Source organism: Perognathus longimembris, chromosome 7, assembly GCF_023159225.1.
Source record: "Perognathus longimembris pacificus isolate PPM17 chromosome 7, ASM2315922v1, whole genome shotgun sequence".
NCBI classification, from domain to species: domain Eukaryota; kingdom Metazoa; phylum Chordata; class Mammalia; order Rodentia; family Heteromyidae; genus Perognathus; species Perognathus longimembris.
In genome coordinates this window covers 30,489,815-30,510,217 of record NC_063167.1, presented here as the reverse complement: position 1 = coordinate 30,510,217, position 20,403 = coordinate 30,489,815, and the positions used below count along the sequence as shown (strand labels likewise).

Sequence of the window (20,403 nt, the reverse complement as noted above, 5' to 3'; positions counted from 1 at the left end):
CTTTCTCTGTCTAGATCAAAGACTCTTAAACCTGAGTATATATTAGAACTACTTCAAGGGTTTGTTAAAATGCAGATTACTAGGCCCTACCCCCAAAGTTTCTGATTAAGTGGATCTGGGGTTGAATCGCAAGGTTTTTTGGGGGTGGGGTGGGGAATTCAGTGTTGAGGGTATTGAATCTAGGGCCTTGTGCATGCTAGACAAGTACTTTACCATTGAGACACAGCTTAGTCTGGTTTTGCACTCAGTGTATGGCCAAGGCTGGCCTATGAGTGATTAGGGTAGTGATCTTTGTAGTATAGTTAGTGTACATTACTGTTTATTGACCTGACTTGAGTGATGACACAATCTTTATCTTCAAGGAACTCAGACTATAATTAAGGAAGACACACATGTAAACAACTTCATTTAGTACTTCTCTTTATAACTCCCTCCCTTTCTCCTGGCTATCACTTAATACACATTTTTATTATACTGTATACTCCATTACCTCCTTTATAATTCTTTATACTTGTCATTAGTTCAGCCTCCATCAGGATAAGGACTGAGTTCTTAATTAATTGCTGGATCTCTAGTACCTAGTCCTGTCTCTGGTATGTAGAAAGTACTTAGTAAATATTGGTTAAATGAATGTTCAGAGGATCATATAAACAGAAGAGGGAATAATTGGTTTACTTATGGTGTAATGAGAGTTGACTACCTTAGTAAATGCCTTTGGCTGAGGTACTTTGAGTAGGTGAGGTTGAATAGGTGAGGTTCAAATCATGAAAAGCTCTGAGTGCATTTAGGGGACTTTATCCCAATGGCAATAAGGTAGTGTTATCTAACAGGTTTGTTTATTTGTGTCCATAGTGGGGCCTGAATTGAGGGCCTCGTGATCTCACTTGTTTTTGTTTTTGTTTTTTTTTTTTGCTCAATACCGGCCCTCTACCTCTTGAGTCACATCTTAGCTCCTGGCTTTGCTGCTGGTTAATTGGAGATAAGAGTCTCACGTACTCTTCTTAGCAGTCTGGCTTTGAACTGATCTTCAGATCTCAACCTCCTGAGCCATGAGAATTACAGGCATGAGCCACCAGCGCCAGACCAGTCTAACAGGTTTTAAGTAGGGAAGAGAATATGTTGGCCACAAGGTGAAAAATATGTGGAGGATCATATGACTAAAAAAAGAAAACAAATTAGTTAGGAAGGTAAGTGTAGATAAAAGCTTAAAGTTAAGGTAGTAGGAGTGAGAATGAATAAAACAAATTATAAAAGGTAGTTGATGAGATTACTTGATGTTGATGGGACTCTGAATGATTTTCCTGAGGAAAATGAAGGAATCTAGAATGACTTGGTTTTCCTGTTTGTGGAGATAGAGGCAACTTAAAAGGAAGGACAAATTTGAATTAGGATGCCAAGGTGAAGTGGTTCAGGGTTTTTTTTTTTCCCATTTGGTAAGGTTCTTTTTCTCATAAGCTTTACTGGGAAGAGAGGGGAGTAGTTTCTACTGTGTAGACATTTGGGGCCTAGAATAAGTTGTAGTACTGAGTAATAAGTTGTAGTACTGAGTAATAAATTGTAGTACTGAGTTCCTGGGGATGGGGGCAACATTACAGTCTTAGTTGTTAGGGTTCTTTTTAGGTTTTATGCATTTAAACTTTCTTAGCTTTTTCAAAGAAAGTACAAATTATAAGAAAAATTAAAAGATTTATTAACTAGGTCTAGTACTGGTGATGTGAACAGCTGAATACATTTTGAAAAGCTTAACATTATCTACTAAAATTGCTTTTCAGGGAACCTGTAGAAAGTAAAGAACTAGCAGGCATATATAGGAGGTGTTTTTATTACTCTGTGTGTGTGTGTGTGTGTGTGTGTGTGTGTGTGTGTGTGTGTGTCCTGGGGCTTGAACTCAGGGCTACGAGCTGTTCCTGAGCTTCTTTTGCTCAAGGGTAGTGCTCTACCTCTTGAGCCACAGCTGTATGTCTGGCTTTTTAGTGATTAACTGGAGATAAAAGTCTCATAGACTTTCCTGCCCAGATTGGCTTTGAACTGCAATCCTCAGATCTTAGCCTCCTGAGTAGCTAGGATTACAGGTGTGAGCCACCAGTGCCTAGTTAGATCTCATTTTTATAATACATACAATAACTATTTCACAGGATTACATGAACATGGAGAAAGATGTATAGGTGTATTTTAATCCAGGTACTCTTTCAGTGTAATGTAATACTGAGCATAAATCTTTGCCTTATGTGGAAGGAAATTGGACAATACACACATTAAGAAGCAAATATATATCATCATAGGCAGAAATAAGTAATACAGAGAAAACTACTACTGGCCAAGGGAGATGGAGGGCAGAGAAGAGGTGCTACATTATTTTGAGTAGAGCAGGGCTCAATGATGTGGTGATTTAACTGTATTGAAAAATAGAACACACTAAAAGTATATAAAACAAATGTGTAGCTTACTCACTTCATGTAAAGAGAACAACCATATAACTACCACCTAGCTAAAGATGCAGAAGATAGTCTAGAAGCCCAAAAGCATACCCATTTCTAATTATATCTTCCTCATCACCAGAGGTAACTATTAACTTGATCTTTTGTGATAATTACTTTCTTGTTTTTCTTTATAGTTGCATCCCTAAGTGATACATATTATTTTTGCCTTCTTTTGAGTTTAACCTGTGGGAAATTATATAGTATATATTGTATTTTTCATTCAGCATTATATTATCTGTATTGATTCCATGTAGTGGTAGGGAATTTCTTCTCTCCTTTCCTCTTTCCTTCTCTCCCTGCCCCTCCCTCTTCTCTCTCTTTTCCTTCCTCTTCCTTTGTTTTTCTCCCTTCCTTCCTTTATTTTGATAAAGTCTTGCTATATAGTCTAGGCTGGCCTAGACTCTCAATCCTCCTGCCTCAGCCTCCTGAATGCTGACGTTAGAGATATATGGTAGCACACTAGCTCTTTTTTTTTTGCCAGTCCTGGGGCTGAACTTAGGGCTTGGGCACTGTCCCTGAGCTTCTTTTGCTCAAGGCTAGTACTCTACCACTTGAGCCACAACGCCACTCCTGGCTTTTTCGGTTTATGTGGTACTGAGGAACTGAACACAGGGCTTCATGCATGCTAGGCAAGCACTTTACCACCAAGCCACATTCCCAGGACCCCCCTACTCCCAGCTCTTTTTTGAGACAGGATCTAGCTATGTAGCTCAGGTTCGCTTGGAACTAGTGATCTTACTGCCTCAGCCTCCTTTGTGCTTAGATTTACAGACATTCACTACTATGCCCAGCCCATTTTAATAACTTTAATCACATATGCAAAGTCCTTTTTACTGTGTGATGCAACACATTTCCAGATTCCAGGGATTGGGGCATTTGTGAATAACAATTATGCTCTCTACCCAAGACACTAAATTTGAAAATAAAACTTCAACCATCTTGTTTCTTAGAGTGGGATGAAATGGAGAATTGAAAGTATAAATAGGGCTGGGAATATGGCCTAGTGGCAAGAGTGCTTGCCTCCTACACATGAAGCTCTTGGTTCGATTCCCCAGCACCACATATATGTAAAACGGCCAGAAGGGGCGCTGTGGCTCAGGTGGCAGAGTGCTAGCCTTGAGCGGGAAGAAGCCAGGGACAGTGCTCAGGCCCTGAGTCCAAGGCCCAGGACTGGCCAAATAAATAAATAAACAAATAAATGAAAGAAAGAAAGAAAGTATAAATAAAAGAATGTTTACTAGCAGAGAAATGTAACCAGGGACAGTGCTCAGGCCCTGAGTCCAAGGCCCAGGACTGGCTAAATAAATAGATAAATAAATAAATGAAAGTATAAATAAAAGAATGTTTACTAGCAGAGAAATGTAACCAGCAAGTATCAAACTTTTGAATGTTCTAGGATATCTGTCATAAAGGGCTACTTTAGGGTTAATGTGAGTAGTGCTTGAAAACTCATACCTTTGTGTATTTGCTACCTTGTAGCAATGTGACTGATCATTCTTTTTCTATGTTTTTTTTGGGGGAGTGGGGTGGAGTGGGTCCTTTGAGGGACTGGGCATTGTCTCTGAGCTTTTCTGCTCAAGGCAAAGGCTCTACCACTTGCAGCCACAGCTCTACTTCTGGTTTTCTAGTGGTTAATTGGAGTTAAGAGTCTCATTTTCCTGTCTGGACTGGCTTTGAACAGTGATCTTCAGATCTCAGCGTCCTGAGCAGCTAGGATTACATGTGTGAGCCATCAGTGCCCAGCTATATGGTTCATTTTAACTTTTTCTATGATGACTTTTTTTTTTTGGCCAGTCCCGGGCCTTGGACTCAGAGCCTGAGCACTGTCCCTGGCTTCTTCTTGCTCAAGGCTAGCATTCTGCCACTTGAGCCACAGCGCCACTTCTGGCCATTTTCTGTATATGTGGTGCTGGGGAATCGAACCCAGGGCCTCATGTATACGAGGCAAGCACTCTTGCCACTAGGCCATATCCCCAGCCCCTGATGACTTTTTTTTTGCCTTTGGCAAAATTCCACTGTTGTTCTTTCAACACAATTTTTCTTAAATCTTTGCTTTTTCTGTATGGTAAATTTAAATTCTGGTAGTTTCATGCAGTAATTCAGCAAATATTTTTGAGATGCTTTCTATCTGTGAGACACTTCAGGATTGGAGATAGAAAGCTAGGCAAGAAAATGTATACCCTCAGTAAGCTTCAGTCTTAGTACAAAGATAGGAGTTAACAGCTAACCTGTAATCAAAACTGAGAAAAGCTCTTGTGGAATCTAAGAGTAAATAGTACTTACTTAACAAGACCTGATGATATAAGACATTTCATGAAACAGACTGTATAACCTGAGTCTTGAAAAAGTAGCTGGAGGGGCTGGGGATATGGCCTAGTGGCAAGAGTGCTTGCCTCGTATACATGAGGCCCTGGGTTCAATACCCCAGCACCACATATACAGAAAATGGCCAGAAGTGGCACTGTGGCTCAAGTGGCAGAGTGCTAGCCTTGAGCAAAAAGAAGACAGGGACAGTGCTCAGGCCCTGAGTCCAAGCCCCAGGACTGGCCAAAAATAAATAAATAAATAAATAAATAAATAAATAAATAAATAAATAAATAAATAAATAAATAAAGTAGCTGGAAGCTGGGTACCTATGGCTCATGCCATAGCTACTCAGGAGACTGAGATCCAAGGATTGTGGTTCAAAGTCAGCCCAGGTAGGAAAGTCCATGAGACTCTTAGCTCCAGTTAACTACAAAAAGCCAGAAGTAGAACTGTGGCTGGAGTGGTAAAGTGCTAGCCTTGAGCACAAAAGTGCAGGAACAGTGTCCAGGCCCAGAGTTCAAGCCTCAGGAATGGAAAAAAAAAAAAAGAGAGCTAGGCACTATGGCTCATGCTTGTAATCCTAGCTACTCAAGAGGCTATGTACATACTAAGGCACAGAAAGCATTGTATGGTTAGATGAGCTGTTTTAGCGAATCTATGATGGAAAACTAGTTTGAAAGAGTGAGCAGAGACCAGGCCAGGTAAAACCTTACATGCTAAGCTAAGGAATTTAGACTTTAGATTATATATATAGTTTGAAATAGATTAGTTTTATGTTTTTTCTTTGCCAGTCCTGGGGCATGGACTCAGGGCCTGAGCACTGTCCCTGGCTTCTTTTTGCTCAAGGGTAGCACTCTGCCACTTGAGCCACAGTGCCACTTCTGGCTTTTTATATATATGTGGTGCTGAGGAAGCGAACCCAGGGCTTCATGTATACGAGGCAAGCAATCTTGGTCCTTATTTCCAGCCCCTGGGATGATTAGTTTTGAGACCCAAAAGAAGCAAGAGAACATAGGAAAAGAGATGGGGAGATGGATCTCTGGGAAGCCTAGAGAGGGATTTTCCAAAAAGAAAAAAAAAAAAAACTTGCTAAAATGATTATGTCAATACTGATAGTAAAGTGTCTACTGGTCTTTTCTATTGAGAGAAACTCAACAAGGTATGTAAATAATTGAGGTAGAAGTCAAATTATGGGCTGGGGATATAGCCTAGTGGCAAGAGTGCCTGCCTCGTATACACGAGGCCCTAGGTTCGATTCCCCAGCACCACATATACAGAAAACGGCCAGAAGCGGCGCTGTGGCTCAAGTGGCGGAGTGCTAGCCTTGAGCGGGAAGAAGCCAGGGACAGTGCTCAGGCCCGGAGTCCAAGGCCCAGGACTGGCCAAAAAAAAAAAAAAAAAAAAAAGAAGTCAAATTATAATAAATGGAAGAGTAAATATTAGATGAGAAGAGATAGCAGATATAAGACCACTTCTAGAAAACGTGCTGTGAAGTAGATGTGAGAGGTAGCTAAAGTTGAACATGTATTATATTTTAATAGAAATTATAAAGTCAAGATAGGATTGAATATATTTGATGGAACTTAGGGAGACTTGAAGGTGTGAAGTGATTTATTAGCTCAGGAAAATAGCATTTAAACCTTTGTCCGTGGCTGGAAGGAAGAACATGGTTTGAAGAAGAATATAGGCTGATAAATCAGGTGAGATCAGATTTCATTTTCTAGTAAAGGGCAATTGTAAGAGAAGTAGACAATAGTCCTAACCCATGCTTTTCATGGTTTTAGTTGCTTGTGATCAACTGTAGTCTCAAAATAATAAATAGGAGATTCCAGAAACAAACAGTTAATGTTTCCAGTTGCACTTGGTCTGAACAGTGTGATGAAATTTTATGCCATCCTGCTCTGCCCTGCCTGGAACACAAATCATTCTCTGACAAGCATAGGCCCTGTTAGTTTTTTAGTTGTTAGGGTAACTCTTGGGTTATTTCAGGGCTTGTGCTTAGTTAGGGCTTTTTTTGTGTGTGTGATGATGAGGTTTGAACTCAGAACCTCATGCTCGCTAGGCAAGCACTTTACCACTTGAGCCATGTTCTTAGGCCCTTTTGCTTTTTGTTTACTTTTCAGTTAGAGTCTTGGATTTGATCCTCCTACTTCCCCAAGAGACTCTTATCTCCAATTAACCATTCAAAAACCAGAAGTGAGGAGGAGGTAACAAACAGTACAAGAAATGTATCCAGTGCCTAATGTATGAAACCCCTTTGTACATCACTTTGACAATAAATAAGAAAAAAAACAACCCAGAAGTGGAGCTGTGGCTCAAAGTGGTAGACCATTAGCCTTGAGCAAAAGCGCTCAGGTACTGCAGCCAGGCCCTGAATTTAAGTCCCACAACTGACAAAAACAAACAAACACAATTACCTTTAGGTAGTTTTACAGAGGGGTCTAAGTTCAACACATTCATCTCTTTCAGCACATAATTCATAAAAAAACTTTATCTTAGGTAGAAAGTGAACCCTGTGTAGGAAGAGAACCCTATATATTAGTATTGGGTGCTATCCATGGTTTCCTAAGTCATGCCCTGCAGGTCTTGGAATATATCCCCTGTGGATAAGAAAAGACAACTTGTATGGAGTGTTGGGTCTGAGTGATGCAGGTCACAGTGTAGGGTAGAGAAGGTCACTGGTCAGAGACATATGGAGAAATTACAAACAGGATAGTAATTACAGTTTAGATTAGAAATTACAAAGATGTAATGGCAGGCATTCCCAAACTGTCGTGCTTTTCTCAGCGGGACTCGGCACTTGTGGTAGAATAGGGGAAGCAGATGGTCGAGTGATTCCCCATGGTTGAGCGATTTTCTGCACTGCTGTGGCAAATGAACAAAGAGCGTGGTAGATATTAGCAAGAGAGTGGTTGAGGTCCAAGACTGAGGGAATATTTAAGTTATTACACATTCATATAAACCCTTTTTGTGGCTTTAAGATTTATGTTTATCCGAGTTTATATAAGTGAGTACTATATATTTACAAAGGTAATTGACTTTCTTTGAGTATCATAAAAAGAGAACTATTATACTTATTGAATAGTACCTGGCATTTTCTCTTATGCAGCTTTCCCCCCCCCCCCCCCCCGCTTGTTCTGGGGCTTGAACTCAGGGCCTCAAGCTCAGATTGTTGACTCATCATGTCTGGCACTTGGGTTCCCCACAGTGGCATTTTGGCTAGCTAGTTGCGGATAGAGTCTCGGGGACTTTCCCACCTGGGCTGACTTTCATTTAATACAATCCTCAGATCTCAGCCTCCTGAGTAGCTGTGACTACAGGCTTGAGCCACTGGTGCCTGGCAAAATTTAGGAGTCTTTAACTCACATTTCCTGGGAGGGGAACAAGAAATGATTCTCTTTTCCTCTTACATTATTCTGTTATACTAAAATAAAAATATATCCTTGGGGGGCTGGGAGTATGGCCTGGTGATAGAGTGCTTGCCTCATATACATGAAGCCCTGGGTTCAATTCCTCAGCACCACATATGTAGAAAAAGCCGGAAGTAGCACTGTGGCTGAAGTTGTAGAACACAAAGTTGTTGAACACAAAGAAGCCAGGGACAGTGCTCAAGCCCTGAGTTCAAGCCCCAGGACTGGCAAAAACAAAACAAAAATACATCCTTGGTAAAATAAAAAATAATTTGTAGAATATTCAGTTAATGTTAGAAAGTAGTGGGGCAATAAAACATTAGTATAAATGAATTTTGAAAACATAATGCAGGGGCTGGGAATATGGCCTAGTGGCAAGAGCGCTTGCCTCGTATACATGAAGCCCTGGGTTTGATTCCCTAGCACCACATATATAGAAAATGGCCAGAAGTGGCGCTGTGGCTCAAGTGGCAGAGCACTAGCCTTGAGCAAAAAGAAGCCAGGGACAGTGCTTAGGCCCTGAGTCCAAGCCCAGAGACTGGCACAAAAAAAAAAAAGAAAAAAAAAAGAAAACATAATGCAGACTTGGGGAAGGAAAAACTGGGAGAAAGCGAGGGAAGGGATGACATTGTCCAAAAAGAAATGTATTCATTACCTGACTTATGTACCTGTAACCCCTCTCTATATCACCTTTATAATAACAATTTTAAAAATAACATAAAGGGGGGAAGGCAGGGGAAAATGAGGAAGGAGGTAACAGTTGGATAAGAAAGGTTCACACTGCCTTTCATATGAAACTGTAACCCCTCTGTACATCACTTTGACAATAAAGAAATAAATAAATTTTAAAAATAACAAAACAGTGACATGCTACAGGTGCTTCCTGTTATAGCATAATGGTCCTAACGATACAAAGTAGTTTCTGAGCCAGTGGCTCATGCCTATAATCCTGGGTACGCAGAGGCTGAGATCTGAGGGTTGTGGGTAGAAGCCTTTCTGAGCAGGAAAGTCCATGAGACTCTATCTTCAATTAACCACCAAAAAGTTCAAATGGCGGACCACTGTACTTGAGCAAAGAAAAGATCAGTGACAGCACCCAGGCCCTAAGTTAAAGCCCCAGGACTGGTGCACCCACACCCATACACACGTATGGTTAATGCTATTTTTTGTTTTGGTTATTACTTTTGAAAACATGTAAATAATTTGTAATATTCATAATTTAGCTTACCAGTTGGGAATATTATTCTTGGCATACTAGCAATATAATTAATGAAATTTATGTTATTCAAGTGAAATCTATGCTACTGTTGTCTTGATTAACTAAATTCAAAGGCCAAAAAAATTAGAGATGGGAGAGACTATGGAGATACTGTACAACCAAACAAAAAGTAGGTAAGTAGACAAGAGTTTAAGATGTGATTAGGGACTTAGGGATTTAGCTGAGCGGAAAGGCACTTGCCTGGCAAGGGCAAGGCCCTGAGTTTGGTCCTCAGCTCTGAAAAAAAAAAGTTTAAGTAGTGTACAAAGTTACATTTCTCGGTTATGGCTGAGATACAGGGGATTTTTGTTGTTGTTGGTCGTGGGGCTTGAACTCTGGGCCTAGGCTCTGTCTCTGAGCTTGTCAGCTCAAGGCTAGCACTCTACCACATGAGCCACAGCACCACTTGAGGTTTTCTGGTGGTCAATTGGAGATAAGAATCTCATGGGGGCTGGGGATATGGCCTAGTGGCAAGAGTGCCTGCCTCATATACATGAGGCCCTGGGTTCGATTCCCCAGCACCACATATACAGAAAATGGCCAGAAGTGGCACTGTGGCTCAAGTGGCAGAGTGCTAGCCTTGAGCAAAAAGAAGCCAGGGACAGTGCTCAGGCCCTGAGTCCAAGCCTCAGGACTGGCCAAAAAAAAAAAAGAATCTCATGGACTTTCCTGCCGGGGCTGGCTTTGAATTGCGATCCTCAGATCTCAGCCTCCTGAGTAGCTGGGATTACAGGTGTGAGCCACCAGTGCCCAATTCGGATTTTATTTTAACTAGCAATTTACTAATCAGTAATCTGGAAAAGGGTCTTTTAAAAAATGTTTCAGTTGCATCACAAGAGCAATGCTAAAAAGTAATGCTTTGTTTATTTGAATTGTGTCATGCTTAATCATTCTGTACTCTTACAGAAGTTATTTAGCATAATTATTAGCATGTAATTAATTTGTTCCTATCAGGAAGTTATCATTAGTATTGAGTCTCAAGGTAGTTAGCTTTAATGGGAGAAACCGTTTACACAAAGTATAATCCTATGAGTGGGAAAAAAAAGTACCAAATTAATTGAAATCTGATGAAAGAGGTACAAAAAGGAGCCACAAATCACATTAACATATCAACCTTAACCCTCCACCCCCACCTCTGGGCTTCTCTGTTGGGAATCAAACTCAGGGCCATTACACATGCTAGGCAAGTGCTCTTCCAATAAACTTTTTTTTTCTTTTTGCCAGTCCTTGGGCTTGGACTCGGACTCAGGACCTGAGCACTGTCCTTGGTTTCTTTTGCTCAAGGCTAGCACTCTACCACTTGAGCCATAACGCCACTTCTGTTTTTTCTATGTATGTGGTGCTGAGGAATCGAACTCAGGGCTTCATGCATGTATGCGAGGCAAGCAGTCTACCACTAGGCCATATTCCCAGCCCCTCCAATAAACTTTTAAGTCATAAAGTTGTTTTTTTTTTTAATTACAAAAGTCTTTTAGAAAAGCATATTTTCAAGGAAAAAAGCTGTATAACTTAAATAAAATATATATGTCTCCAAAGATACAATCATACTTGAATTCTGTCATGAGCCAAGAAGTTAATAAAGCCTACATGCTAGAAAACTGCAGTTTTCTCTCTGTCAGTAATATACCATCCAGATTCAAAGTAATTATTGGCTGTTGGTCTGTTTTCATTCAGAGACTAGTTTTGCCAACAACTTTTGATTGGGGATTGGGATTTCGCTCACAAAGCAGGTTGGTTTTGGGGGCATAGGAGAGGGTTAGTGTTACTAATGAGTACTCTACAGAGAAATCATTCCAGTGAGGCAGAATTGAATTTGTCCATGCATGAGCAAAATTGTTCTGTAATTCACTGTTGCATGCCAGCTAGTCAGTGAAGGCTGGGGTTTGAATGTGGCATTTCACTGCTGCTGAGGAGAAATGATTTAATCATTGCCTTTTTAAAAGAAGTTGGTTAAAGCTGTCCATTTTTTCCCTTCTTAAAATATTTCTAAAATATTTCCTTCCGTTTCTGCAATTTTAGTTTTAGGCTTTCAAAAAGTTGAAAATATAATTAAAATTACATTTCTTTTCTTTATCCTGAAATAGTTGTCTCATTGCCCTTTAGGTAGCTTGAGGAACAAGTTGGGGTTTTTTTGTTGTTGTTGTTTTGTGGGTTTTTGGTGTTTTTTTGCTTTTTTTTTTTGCCAGTCCTGGGACTTGAACTTAGGGCCTGAGCACTGTTCCTGGCTTCTTTTTGCTTAAGGCTAGCACTCTACCACTTGAGCCACAGTACCACTTCCAGCTTTTTTTTTTTATATATATATGTGTGGTGCTGAGGAATCGAACCCAGGGCTTTGTGCATGCAAAACAAGCACTATACCACTAAGCCATATTTCCAACCCCCAAAATTTATTCTTAATTTCTCTGAAGAATGGCACTGGAATTTTGGTGGGTATTGCATTGTGTCTGTAGATAGCTTTTGGTAGCATGGCCATTTTCCTAATTTTAATTCTGTCAATCCATGAGCAGGGAGTTGTTTCCATCTTCTAGTGTCTTCACTTTCTTTAAGGCTATATACTTTTCACTTATAGTTTCATTTACAATAAAAGTCTTTCATCTCTTGATTAAATTTATACTCTGGTATTTAATTTTTTTGCAACCTTTGTGAATGGAATTATTTTCTTGATTTCTTTCAGAGAATGTTCATTGTTAGTTTTGAAAAGCTACCAAATTTTGAGTACTAATTTTATTTCTTTTTATGTTACTGAAACTGGTTACAGATTTTTATTTTTGTAATCTTCAGCCTTTTGAGTATAAGATAATGTCATCTGCAATAGGGATTATTTTAATTCTTCCTTCTTCCTTTATATTCCTTTTCTTCTTCTTTTTTTTTCTGCCTTACTGCTCTGGCTAGGAATATATTGTACTACATTGAGTAAGAGTGAGGAGATTGTTCTTGTCTCATTCCTGACTTCAGAGAAGACAATTTCAGTTTTTCCCCTGTCAGTATAATGTTGGCTGTAGGTTTGTCATATATAGTCTTTATTATGCTGAGGTGTACATTCTTTCTATTCCTAGTTACTTCTAAGGTTTTATCATAAAAGTATATTGAATTTTGTCAATCCTTTTTGTACCAATTGAGATGATCATGTGACATTTGCCCTTGATTCTCTTCTTTCTTTCTTTCTTTCTTTTTTTTTTTTTGCTGTTCCTGGGGCTGAACTCTGGTCCTGGGTGCTGTCCCTGAGCCTCTTTGTGCTCAAGGCTAGTGCTCTACCACTAGAGCCACAGTTTCCTGAGTAGTTCATTAGAGATGAGAGTCTCATGGACTTTTCCACCTGGGCTGGCTTTGAACTGAGATCCTCAGATCTCAGCCTCCTGAGTAGCTAGGATTACAGGCCAGAGCTACTGGTGGCCAATTTATCGCTTGCTTTTTGTTGTTGTTGTTTGTTTTTGTGACAGTCTCAAATAGGCCAAGTTGATATTGCCTTCAGGATCCTCCCTTCCTCTCTTCTCTCTTCCTTTTATTCCGTTCCTCTCCTTTGCTTCCTTCCCTCCCTCTTTCCTTTCCTCTTTCTTGTCTTGCTGTGTAGCCTGGACTGACTTGGTACGCTGTCGAGCCTGAGCTGCCTGAGGGCTATGGTCACAGGTCTGTGTTACAAGGTCCAGCTCTGGTGATAGTCTCTCAATAAGGCTTGGCTTATTTTCATGAAAAATGTCTGCCAAAAAAATTTAATATGAACATAAATTTTTAGTTTTTTTAAGTAAGAATAGAATTCAATGAAGAGAGCAGCTTATAAGTTAGTTCTGGGGCACAGTGTTTCTTGTAGTGCCTTTTCCTTCTTTACTATTGGGGTTATGAACTCGGGAACTTGTGAGGCAAGCATTCCACCACTTGAACCATGCCTCCAGTCCTGCCTGGTGCTTCTTAAGATAGCCATTGCATTTCGTGATGCAGTAGAACTGCTTTATGAGTGCCTTTTCAGTTTGTCACATCGAATATTAAAAAAAAGATATATCCCCAATGGTCTATTAAAATTTCAATTTATTTAAGCTTTAGTAATATGGAAGCTAGAGATTAAGTAATTTTTAAAAAACTGTCTTATAATTGAACTCCTCCTACTCCCACCCAGGGACTAGAACTTAGGACCTGGGCTCTGTCCTTTTGACCTTTTTTGCTAAAGCCCTCAGTGCTCTACCACGTTAGCCTCAGCTCACTTCTGGCTTTCTTTTTTTAATAGTTAATTGGAGATAAGGGTCTCACAGGCTTTCCTACCTAGGCTGGCTTTGAACCGCTGTCCTTAGATCTTAGCTTCCTGAATAGCTAGGATTACAGGCGTGAGCCACTGGTGCCTGGCCCATATTTGATTTTAAAATGATACATATGGAGGATATTTTTAGAGTTTTTTCACCACCATTCTCCCTGCATGTCTCACTTTAAAATCAAATGTTAGAAATGATTAAATTTAGTGAAGAAGGCATGTCAAGAAAGCTGTGCTAGGCTAAAAATGAAGTTTCTTGTGTTAAGCACTTAGCCAAGTTGTGAATACAATGGAAAAATTGCTTTAGGAAATTAAAAGTCTTCTCCACTGAACACATGAATAAGAATGCAAAATAGCCTTAGTTTTGATACAAAGAAAATTTTTGTGGTCTGGATGGAAGATAAACTGGCCACACATTCCTGTACCCAATGCCTAATCCAGAGCAAGTTATGATCGCTTTCTCCAGTTCTCTGAAGGGTGAGAAGTGAGGGAAATACAGAAGGAAGGAATGTTGGTTCATGAGGCTTAAGAAAAGAAGCTATCTTCATTACTTAAAAGCTGAAGTGGCAAATGCTGATGAAGAAGCTGTAAGTTATGTAGATGAACTAGCTGATATAAACATATGGATGGACACACACACACACACATATATACTGAATATATACACATATATTCAGTAGTGATTTTCTAACATGCACAGAAGTTAGGGTTCAATCTAGGGAGCAATAATACTAGGGTTTAAACTGAGGGCCTCATCTTTGTTAAACATACTTCCAGTCCTTTTTCTGCATTTCTTATTTCTGAGACAGATTGCATTTCCTACCCGGGCATGTGGACCTTGATCCTTCTATTTTATACTTCCCACTGCAGTTGGGCTGACACGTGTATTACCATGCCTAGCTTTTAACATTGTGACTGAGTCTTATAGACTTTTCTGCTCAGAGTGGCCTGGAACCAAGATCATGCTGATCTCAGCCTCCCAGATAGGGAAAGGACTTCTTTTGAAAGGAAGATAATATGTGTTTTGCCGAATTAAAAGTCAGTATTCTGTGAGGAGCTAAAAAAAAATACTAGGTTTAAAAATGTTTGCATTTTTGGTGATTATTGGTAAAATTTTAAAGAATTCTTTTGGCTCACATTAAACCTAAAATAACAATTGATTGGGTTGGCAATTATTTGAATCTTAGTGTACACTGGTTAAGGAGCTGCTTCTAGCTAAGCAAATAAGTAAATGATAATTTACATATACAATGTAATGTTCATTTCTCTTCTAGCTCTTCCACCAAAGCCGCCTAAGCCAATGACTTCATCAGTTACAAATGGAATGAAAGACAGTTCCGTTTCTCTTCAAGATGCAGAATGGTACTGGGGGGATATTTCCAGGTAATTAACAACAATAACTGAATGCAATTAAAAGCATTTTTTGAGTAATAGTAGTTCATAAATTTTAATGCTGTACTACTTGGCACTTAAGATTACCACTTTGAAATTTGTGTGTGAATTGTGTGAATTCAAGTGTCCTTAATTCTTTTCTTCCTATGAGAAGAACTGTCATCTCCTGTCTACAAAGTTGCAAGAAAACCTTTAAGTTATCGGTATGATTATTACTTTTAATACTATATTAAAGGTGAATTTCAGCATATATGAAACTTATACATTTAAGATAGTTACATATGATCCAGACTGAAAGACACCTTTAGGTATTTAAATTTCCTTTAGCTGGGCTGGGGATATGGCCTAGTGGCAAGAGCACTTGCCTCGTATACTTGAAGCCCTGGGTTCAATTCCCCGGCATCACATATACAGAAAATGGCCAGAAGTGGCGCTGTGACTCAAGTGGCAGAGTGTTAGCCTTGAGCAAAGAGAAGCCAGGGACAGTGCTCAGGCCCTGAGTCCAAGGCCCAGGACTGGCCAAAAAAAAAAAAATTTCCTTTACCTTTCTCCTTCTAAGGTAACAGTTCCCAAATCTCTGTCTTATAAAGTCAGTTTAGGTATAGCTCAGTAATCTACCTTTAACAACCTCCCTACAATATTTTTGTTTGCTTGAGACAGAATCTTGCTATGTAGCCAAGGCTGACCTGGAACTAACTTGTAGCCCAGGTTGGCCTCAAACTTGAGATCTTCCTGCCTTAGCCTCCTGTGTGCTAGGATTATAGCCATGTGCCACTATAACTAGCCCTATATGATTAAAATTTCTTTTCTTCCTTTCTTTATTGTCAAAGTGATGTACAGAAGGGTTACAGTTTCATATGTAAGGCAATGCATACATTTCTTATCCATCTTGTTACCTCCTCTCTCCTTTTTCCCCTATATGATTTTGATGCATTCTTTACACATCATTTGGAGAAACAGAACTCTAGGGTATAATTTGTTTTTGTGAGGGGGATGGTAAAAGGTAGTTTTGAAACTAGAGATGTAGAAATAGAATTTATGTATGTACATTTTAAATTCATTTGAATGTATTTTTTCTTATTAAACTTTAATGAGTTTGTAATTTTTCATAGTTGGGTTTTTTTTGAGACAGAGTCTTGATATGTAGCTTAGGCTGGCATGAACTTGCTCTACTGGGCTGGCCTTGAACTCATAAGCCTCTTGCCTCAACCTTCAAATGCTGGGATTACAGCATGCTGTGTCACCATACCTGATATCTAATGTATTTGCCTTTCAGAAAATTTCTGTTGAAGGTAGGTATACCAATGACTCATATCTGTAAGCCTAGTTACTCAGGAGGCTGAGATCCAGTGCATCTGGGCTAGAAGCCAGGTTCTAGGTTGATGCTGAGTTCAATACATTTGTTCTTCCCTGTCTTGTTTGTGTTTTTTCCCATTCCTAAAGTAGTATTCATTTCAATTTTTTAAAAAACTTGTATTGTTTTAGCCATATGTGTACCGTTCATTGGAATTAAGTACATTCACACTGCTATGCAACCATCACTACCATTAATCTTCAGAACTTTTTAATCTGCTCTAACTGAAACTGTACCTATTGAAGCAGGAGCTCCGGTCTCTCCTCCCTCAGCCGCTATCAACCAACCCTCTACTTTCTGTTTCTATGAATTCAATATTCTAGGTACTCTGTATAAATGGAGCCATATAATATTTTTTGTTTGTGACTGGAATATTTCACTTACTTCAGTCTTCAAGGATTATTCATGTTATCACATATGTCAGAACTTCACTCTTCTTCAAGGGTGGATAATATCCCATTATATGAATTTATCACATTTTTGTTTGTCCATTTGTATGAATTTGTGGATTTGATGGATATTTGGGTTGTTTTAGCTTTGGCTATTGTGAATAATGCTAATAATGAACATTGGTTTAAAAATGTGGGAGTCTACTGGGCACCAATGGCTCACACCTGTAATCCTAGCTACTCAGGAGGCTGAGATCTGAGGATCGTGGTTCAAAGCCAGCCCAGGCCCAGAAGGCTATGAGACTCTTATTTCCAATTAACCACAGAAAAAGCCAGAAGTGGCACTGTGGCTCAAGTGATAGAGCACTAGCCTTGAGCCAAAGGAGCTCAGGGATAGTGCTCAGGCTCAGTGTTCAAGCCCCAGGACTAGAAAAAAAAAAAAAAAAAAAGAAAGAAAGAAAAGAGAAGAAAGAAAAGAAAAGAAAAAGGCTGAGTCCTTGCTTTAGAATATTTTGGACATATATGCAGAAGTGAAATTGTTGGGTCATTTGTTTATTCTGTGTTTAACTTTTGAAGAGGTTTTAGCATATTTTACATTAAAAGTGACATTAAAAGGCGGGGCCCTAGTGGCTCACACCTGTAATCTTAGCTACTCAGGTGAGGATCAGTTCAAAACCAGCCCAGGCAGGAAAGTCTCTTGAGACTCTTATTTCCAGTTAACCACTCAAAGACCAGAAGTGGTGCTGTGGCTCAATTGGTAGAGCACCAGCCTAGAGCACAGAAAGACTCAGGTACAGCGCCCAGGCCCTGAGTTCAAGCCTCACAGCTGACAAAAAAAAGTGACTAGAATATGTTATTGTCTGATAAAATGGTCCTTTAAAATTAAATTTATATCCTAAGATCATGTGCTTCTTACTGTAATTCAAGGCTGTGTGTGTTTGTGTGTGTGCATGTCAGTCCTGGGACTTGAACTCAGGTCTGTCCCTAGACTTTTGTGCTCTACTTAAGCTACACCTCCACTTCTGGTTTTGTTTTTTGGTGATTAAAGATAAGAGTCAGTGCTTTGCAGGCTGGCTTCATGATCCTCAGATCTCAGCCTCCTGATTAGCTAGGATTACAGCCGCAATCCATTGGTGCCCAGCTCAAGGATCTTTTTGTTTTGTTTTGTTTTCCAGTCCTGGGGCTTGAACTTGGGGCCTGAGCACTGTCCCTGGCTTCTTTTTGCTCAAGGCTAGCACTCTACCACTTGGGCCACAGCACCACTTCTGGCCTTTTCTATATATGTGGTACTTAGGAATCGAACGCAGGGCTTCATGTATATGAGGCAAGCACTCTTGCCCACTAGGCCATATTCCCAGCCCTCCTTTTAGTGTTATAAATGTTGTCCCTTAAATTGTGAAACCAACTCTGAAGAATAAAATTGTTGTTAGTATAAATTCAAATTAATGAGTATCTATTGAAGGTTGTGAATGTAAGTGAGTTTTACTCTTTCTGTTCAGCAACAGCTGTCACTGTTGCTTAAATATAAGCTTCTTTCTAAACACCTGCTAGGTTTTTCTGAAACTAGTTTTCTTGCAAGTTCAGACCTGCCTAAGAAAGCCCTAAAGGCTTAATAGAAACATTACCTTCTTCAGTCACTTGGAATCTGGATGAGTTTAGAAATCAAATAATCTTTCCTTAGATTACATAACACTAAAAATCAAAATAGAAAGAGAAGGAGGAACTAAATGACCTCTGAGAGCCTCCATGACTTATAAACATGCCCTTTCTAATCATCTTAGCAATAGCATGTAAAGACAACCATGCTTAAGCTTTTTCATGCTTTCTGTGTTTTTCAGAGAGGAGGTAAATGACAAGTTACGGGACATGCCAGATGGCACCTTCTTGGTCCGAGATGCCTCAACAAAAATGCAGGGAGATTATACTTTGACTTTGAGGTGAGTACTCTTTGCCCTTTGACTCTTGCCCCCTTACCATTATTTAGGTTCTAAGTATATTGGGGGTTCGGTATTTTATTTACATCTTTTTTTTTTTTTTTTTGCCAGTCCTGGGCCTTGAACTCAGGGCTGGAGCACTGTCTCTGGCTTCTTTTTGCTCAAGGCTAGCACTCTACCACTTGAGCCATAGTGCCACTTCTGGCTTTTTCTATATATGTGGTGCTGAGGAATCGAATCCAGGGCTTATATACGAGGCAAGCACTCTACCACTAGGCCATATTCCCAGCCCATATTTAAATCTTTATATACATTTTTTTCATATTTCTACCTGTTAGATACATAATTTTCAGTTTGGGTAACTTAAAAAAATTTTCCACACAGTAAATTGTTAAACATCTGATAAAAATGGCAACTGTTTTTTTTTTTATGCAGAAATAAAATGCAAAGGCTACAATCATTAAGTGTAAGGGAATAAGAAGTATACATTTTATTTGGCCCAATCAATGAAGTAGAAGTCAAGGGCATATCTTTTTTATTAGTTTGTTCCTGGTCATGGGGCTTGAACTCAGGGCCTGAGCACTGTCCCTGAGCTTTTTCACACAAGGCTAGCACTCTACCACTCTGAGCCACAGCTCCACTTTCCTCAGTTTCCTGGTGGTTAATTGGTCATAAGAGTCTCACAGACTTTCTTGCTTGGTCTGGCTTTGAACCATGATCCTCAGATCTCAGCCTCTTGAGTAGCTAGGATTATAAGCGTGAGTGATGGACACCCAGCTTCAAGGGCATATCTTCAGGTTACTAATGAATCTATCCCTCCAAAAACTATATTATTTTCCTTAACACAGATTTCAAGAAGTAGAACTCAACATAATTTTGGCTGATGAGAATATGTAGAAGATAAAGCAGTTCTCAGCCTATGCCGGAATTATTTTACTATTTCCTAAGTGGTAGATGTACAATTTTTTATACTTATAAAAAGTTGACAGTTAAAAATAGGTTTATATTAACTGCATTATGTATTTCCACATATAATTTTAATGATTAAAGTTACTCAGTTATGGAAAGGTTTTTCATCTGTTTATATAATATCATTTTATTAATTTGCTTACTTTGGGGTGGTGAGGGTTGAACCCAGGACCTTGTATATGCTAAGCAAGAGCTCTACCACTGAGCTATACTTCCAGTTTCTCTTCCTTCTTGATGTTTTTGTTTCATTGTTGAGGTGAGGTCTTTCTTTATTGCCCAGGTTGGCCTCTGTAATTCCTGGGCTAAAGCAATGCTCTTGCCTCAGCTCAGCCTCTCGAGTAGCTGGGCACACACCTTCATGCTGAGGTTTTGAAAATTACTTTAATCCCACACTAAGATGCTATTTTATAACTGGAATCTTTTTATAACTGGGTCCTGGGCCTTGAACTCTGGGCCTACGCTCTGTCCTTGAGGGTTTTTTGTTTTGTTTTGTTTTTTTGCCAGTCCTGGGGCTTGGGACTCAGGGCCTAAGCACTGTCCCTGGCTTCTTTTTGCTCAAGGCTAGCACTCTACCACTTGAGCCACAGCGCCACTTCTGGCCATTTTCTGTATATGTGATGCTGGGGAATTGAACCCAGGGCTTCATGTATAAGAGGCAAGCACTCTTGCC

At 39.6% G+C, this 20,403-nt stretch overlaps 1 protein-coding gene across 1 annotated transcript in view; it reads left to right on the top strand.

The window, feature by feature from the left end:
* The window catches only part of Pik3r3 (phosphoinositide-3-kinase regulatory subunit 3), a 55,401-nt gene that overhangs the window by 14,548 nt on the left and 20,450 nt on the right, over nt 1–20,403 (top strand). The window contains exons 2-3 of the mRNA XM_048351216.1: nt 14,970–15,078; nt 18,669–18,767. Coding sequence (XP_048207173.1) covers nt 14,970–15,078; nt 18,669–18,767 — 208 coding nt within the window. The remainder of the gene's footprint in view (nt 1–14,969; nt 15,079–18,668; nt 18,768–20,403) is intronic.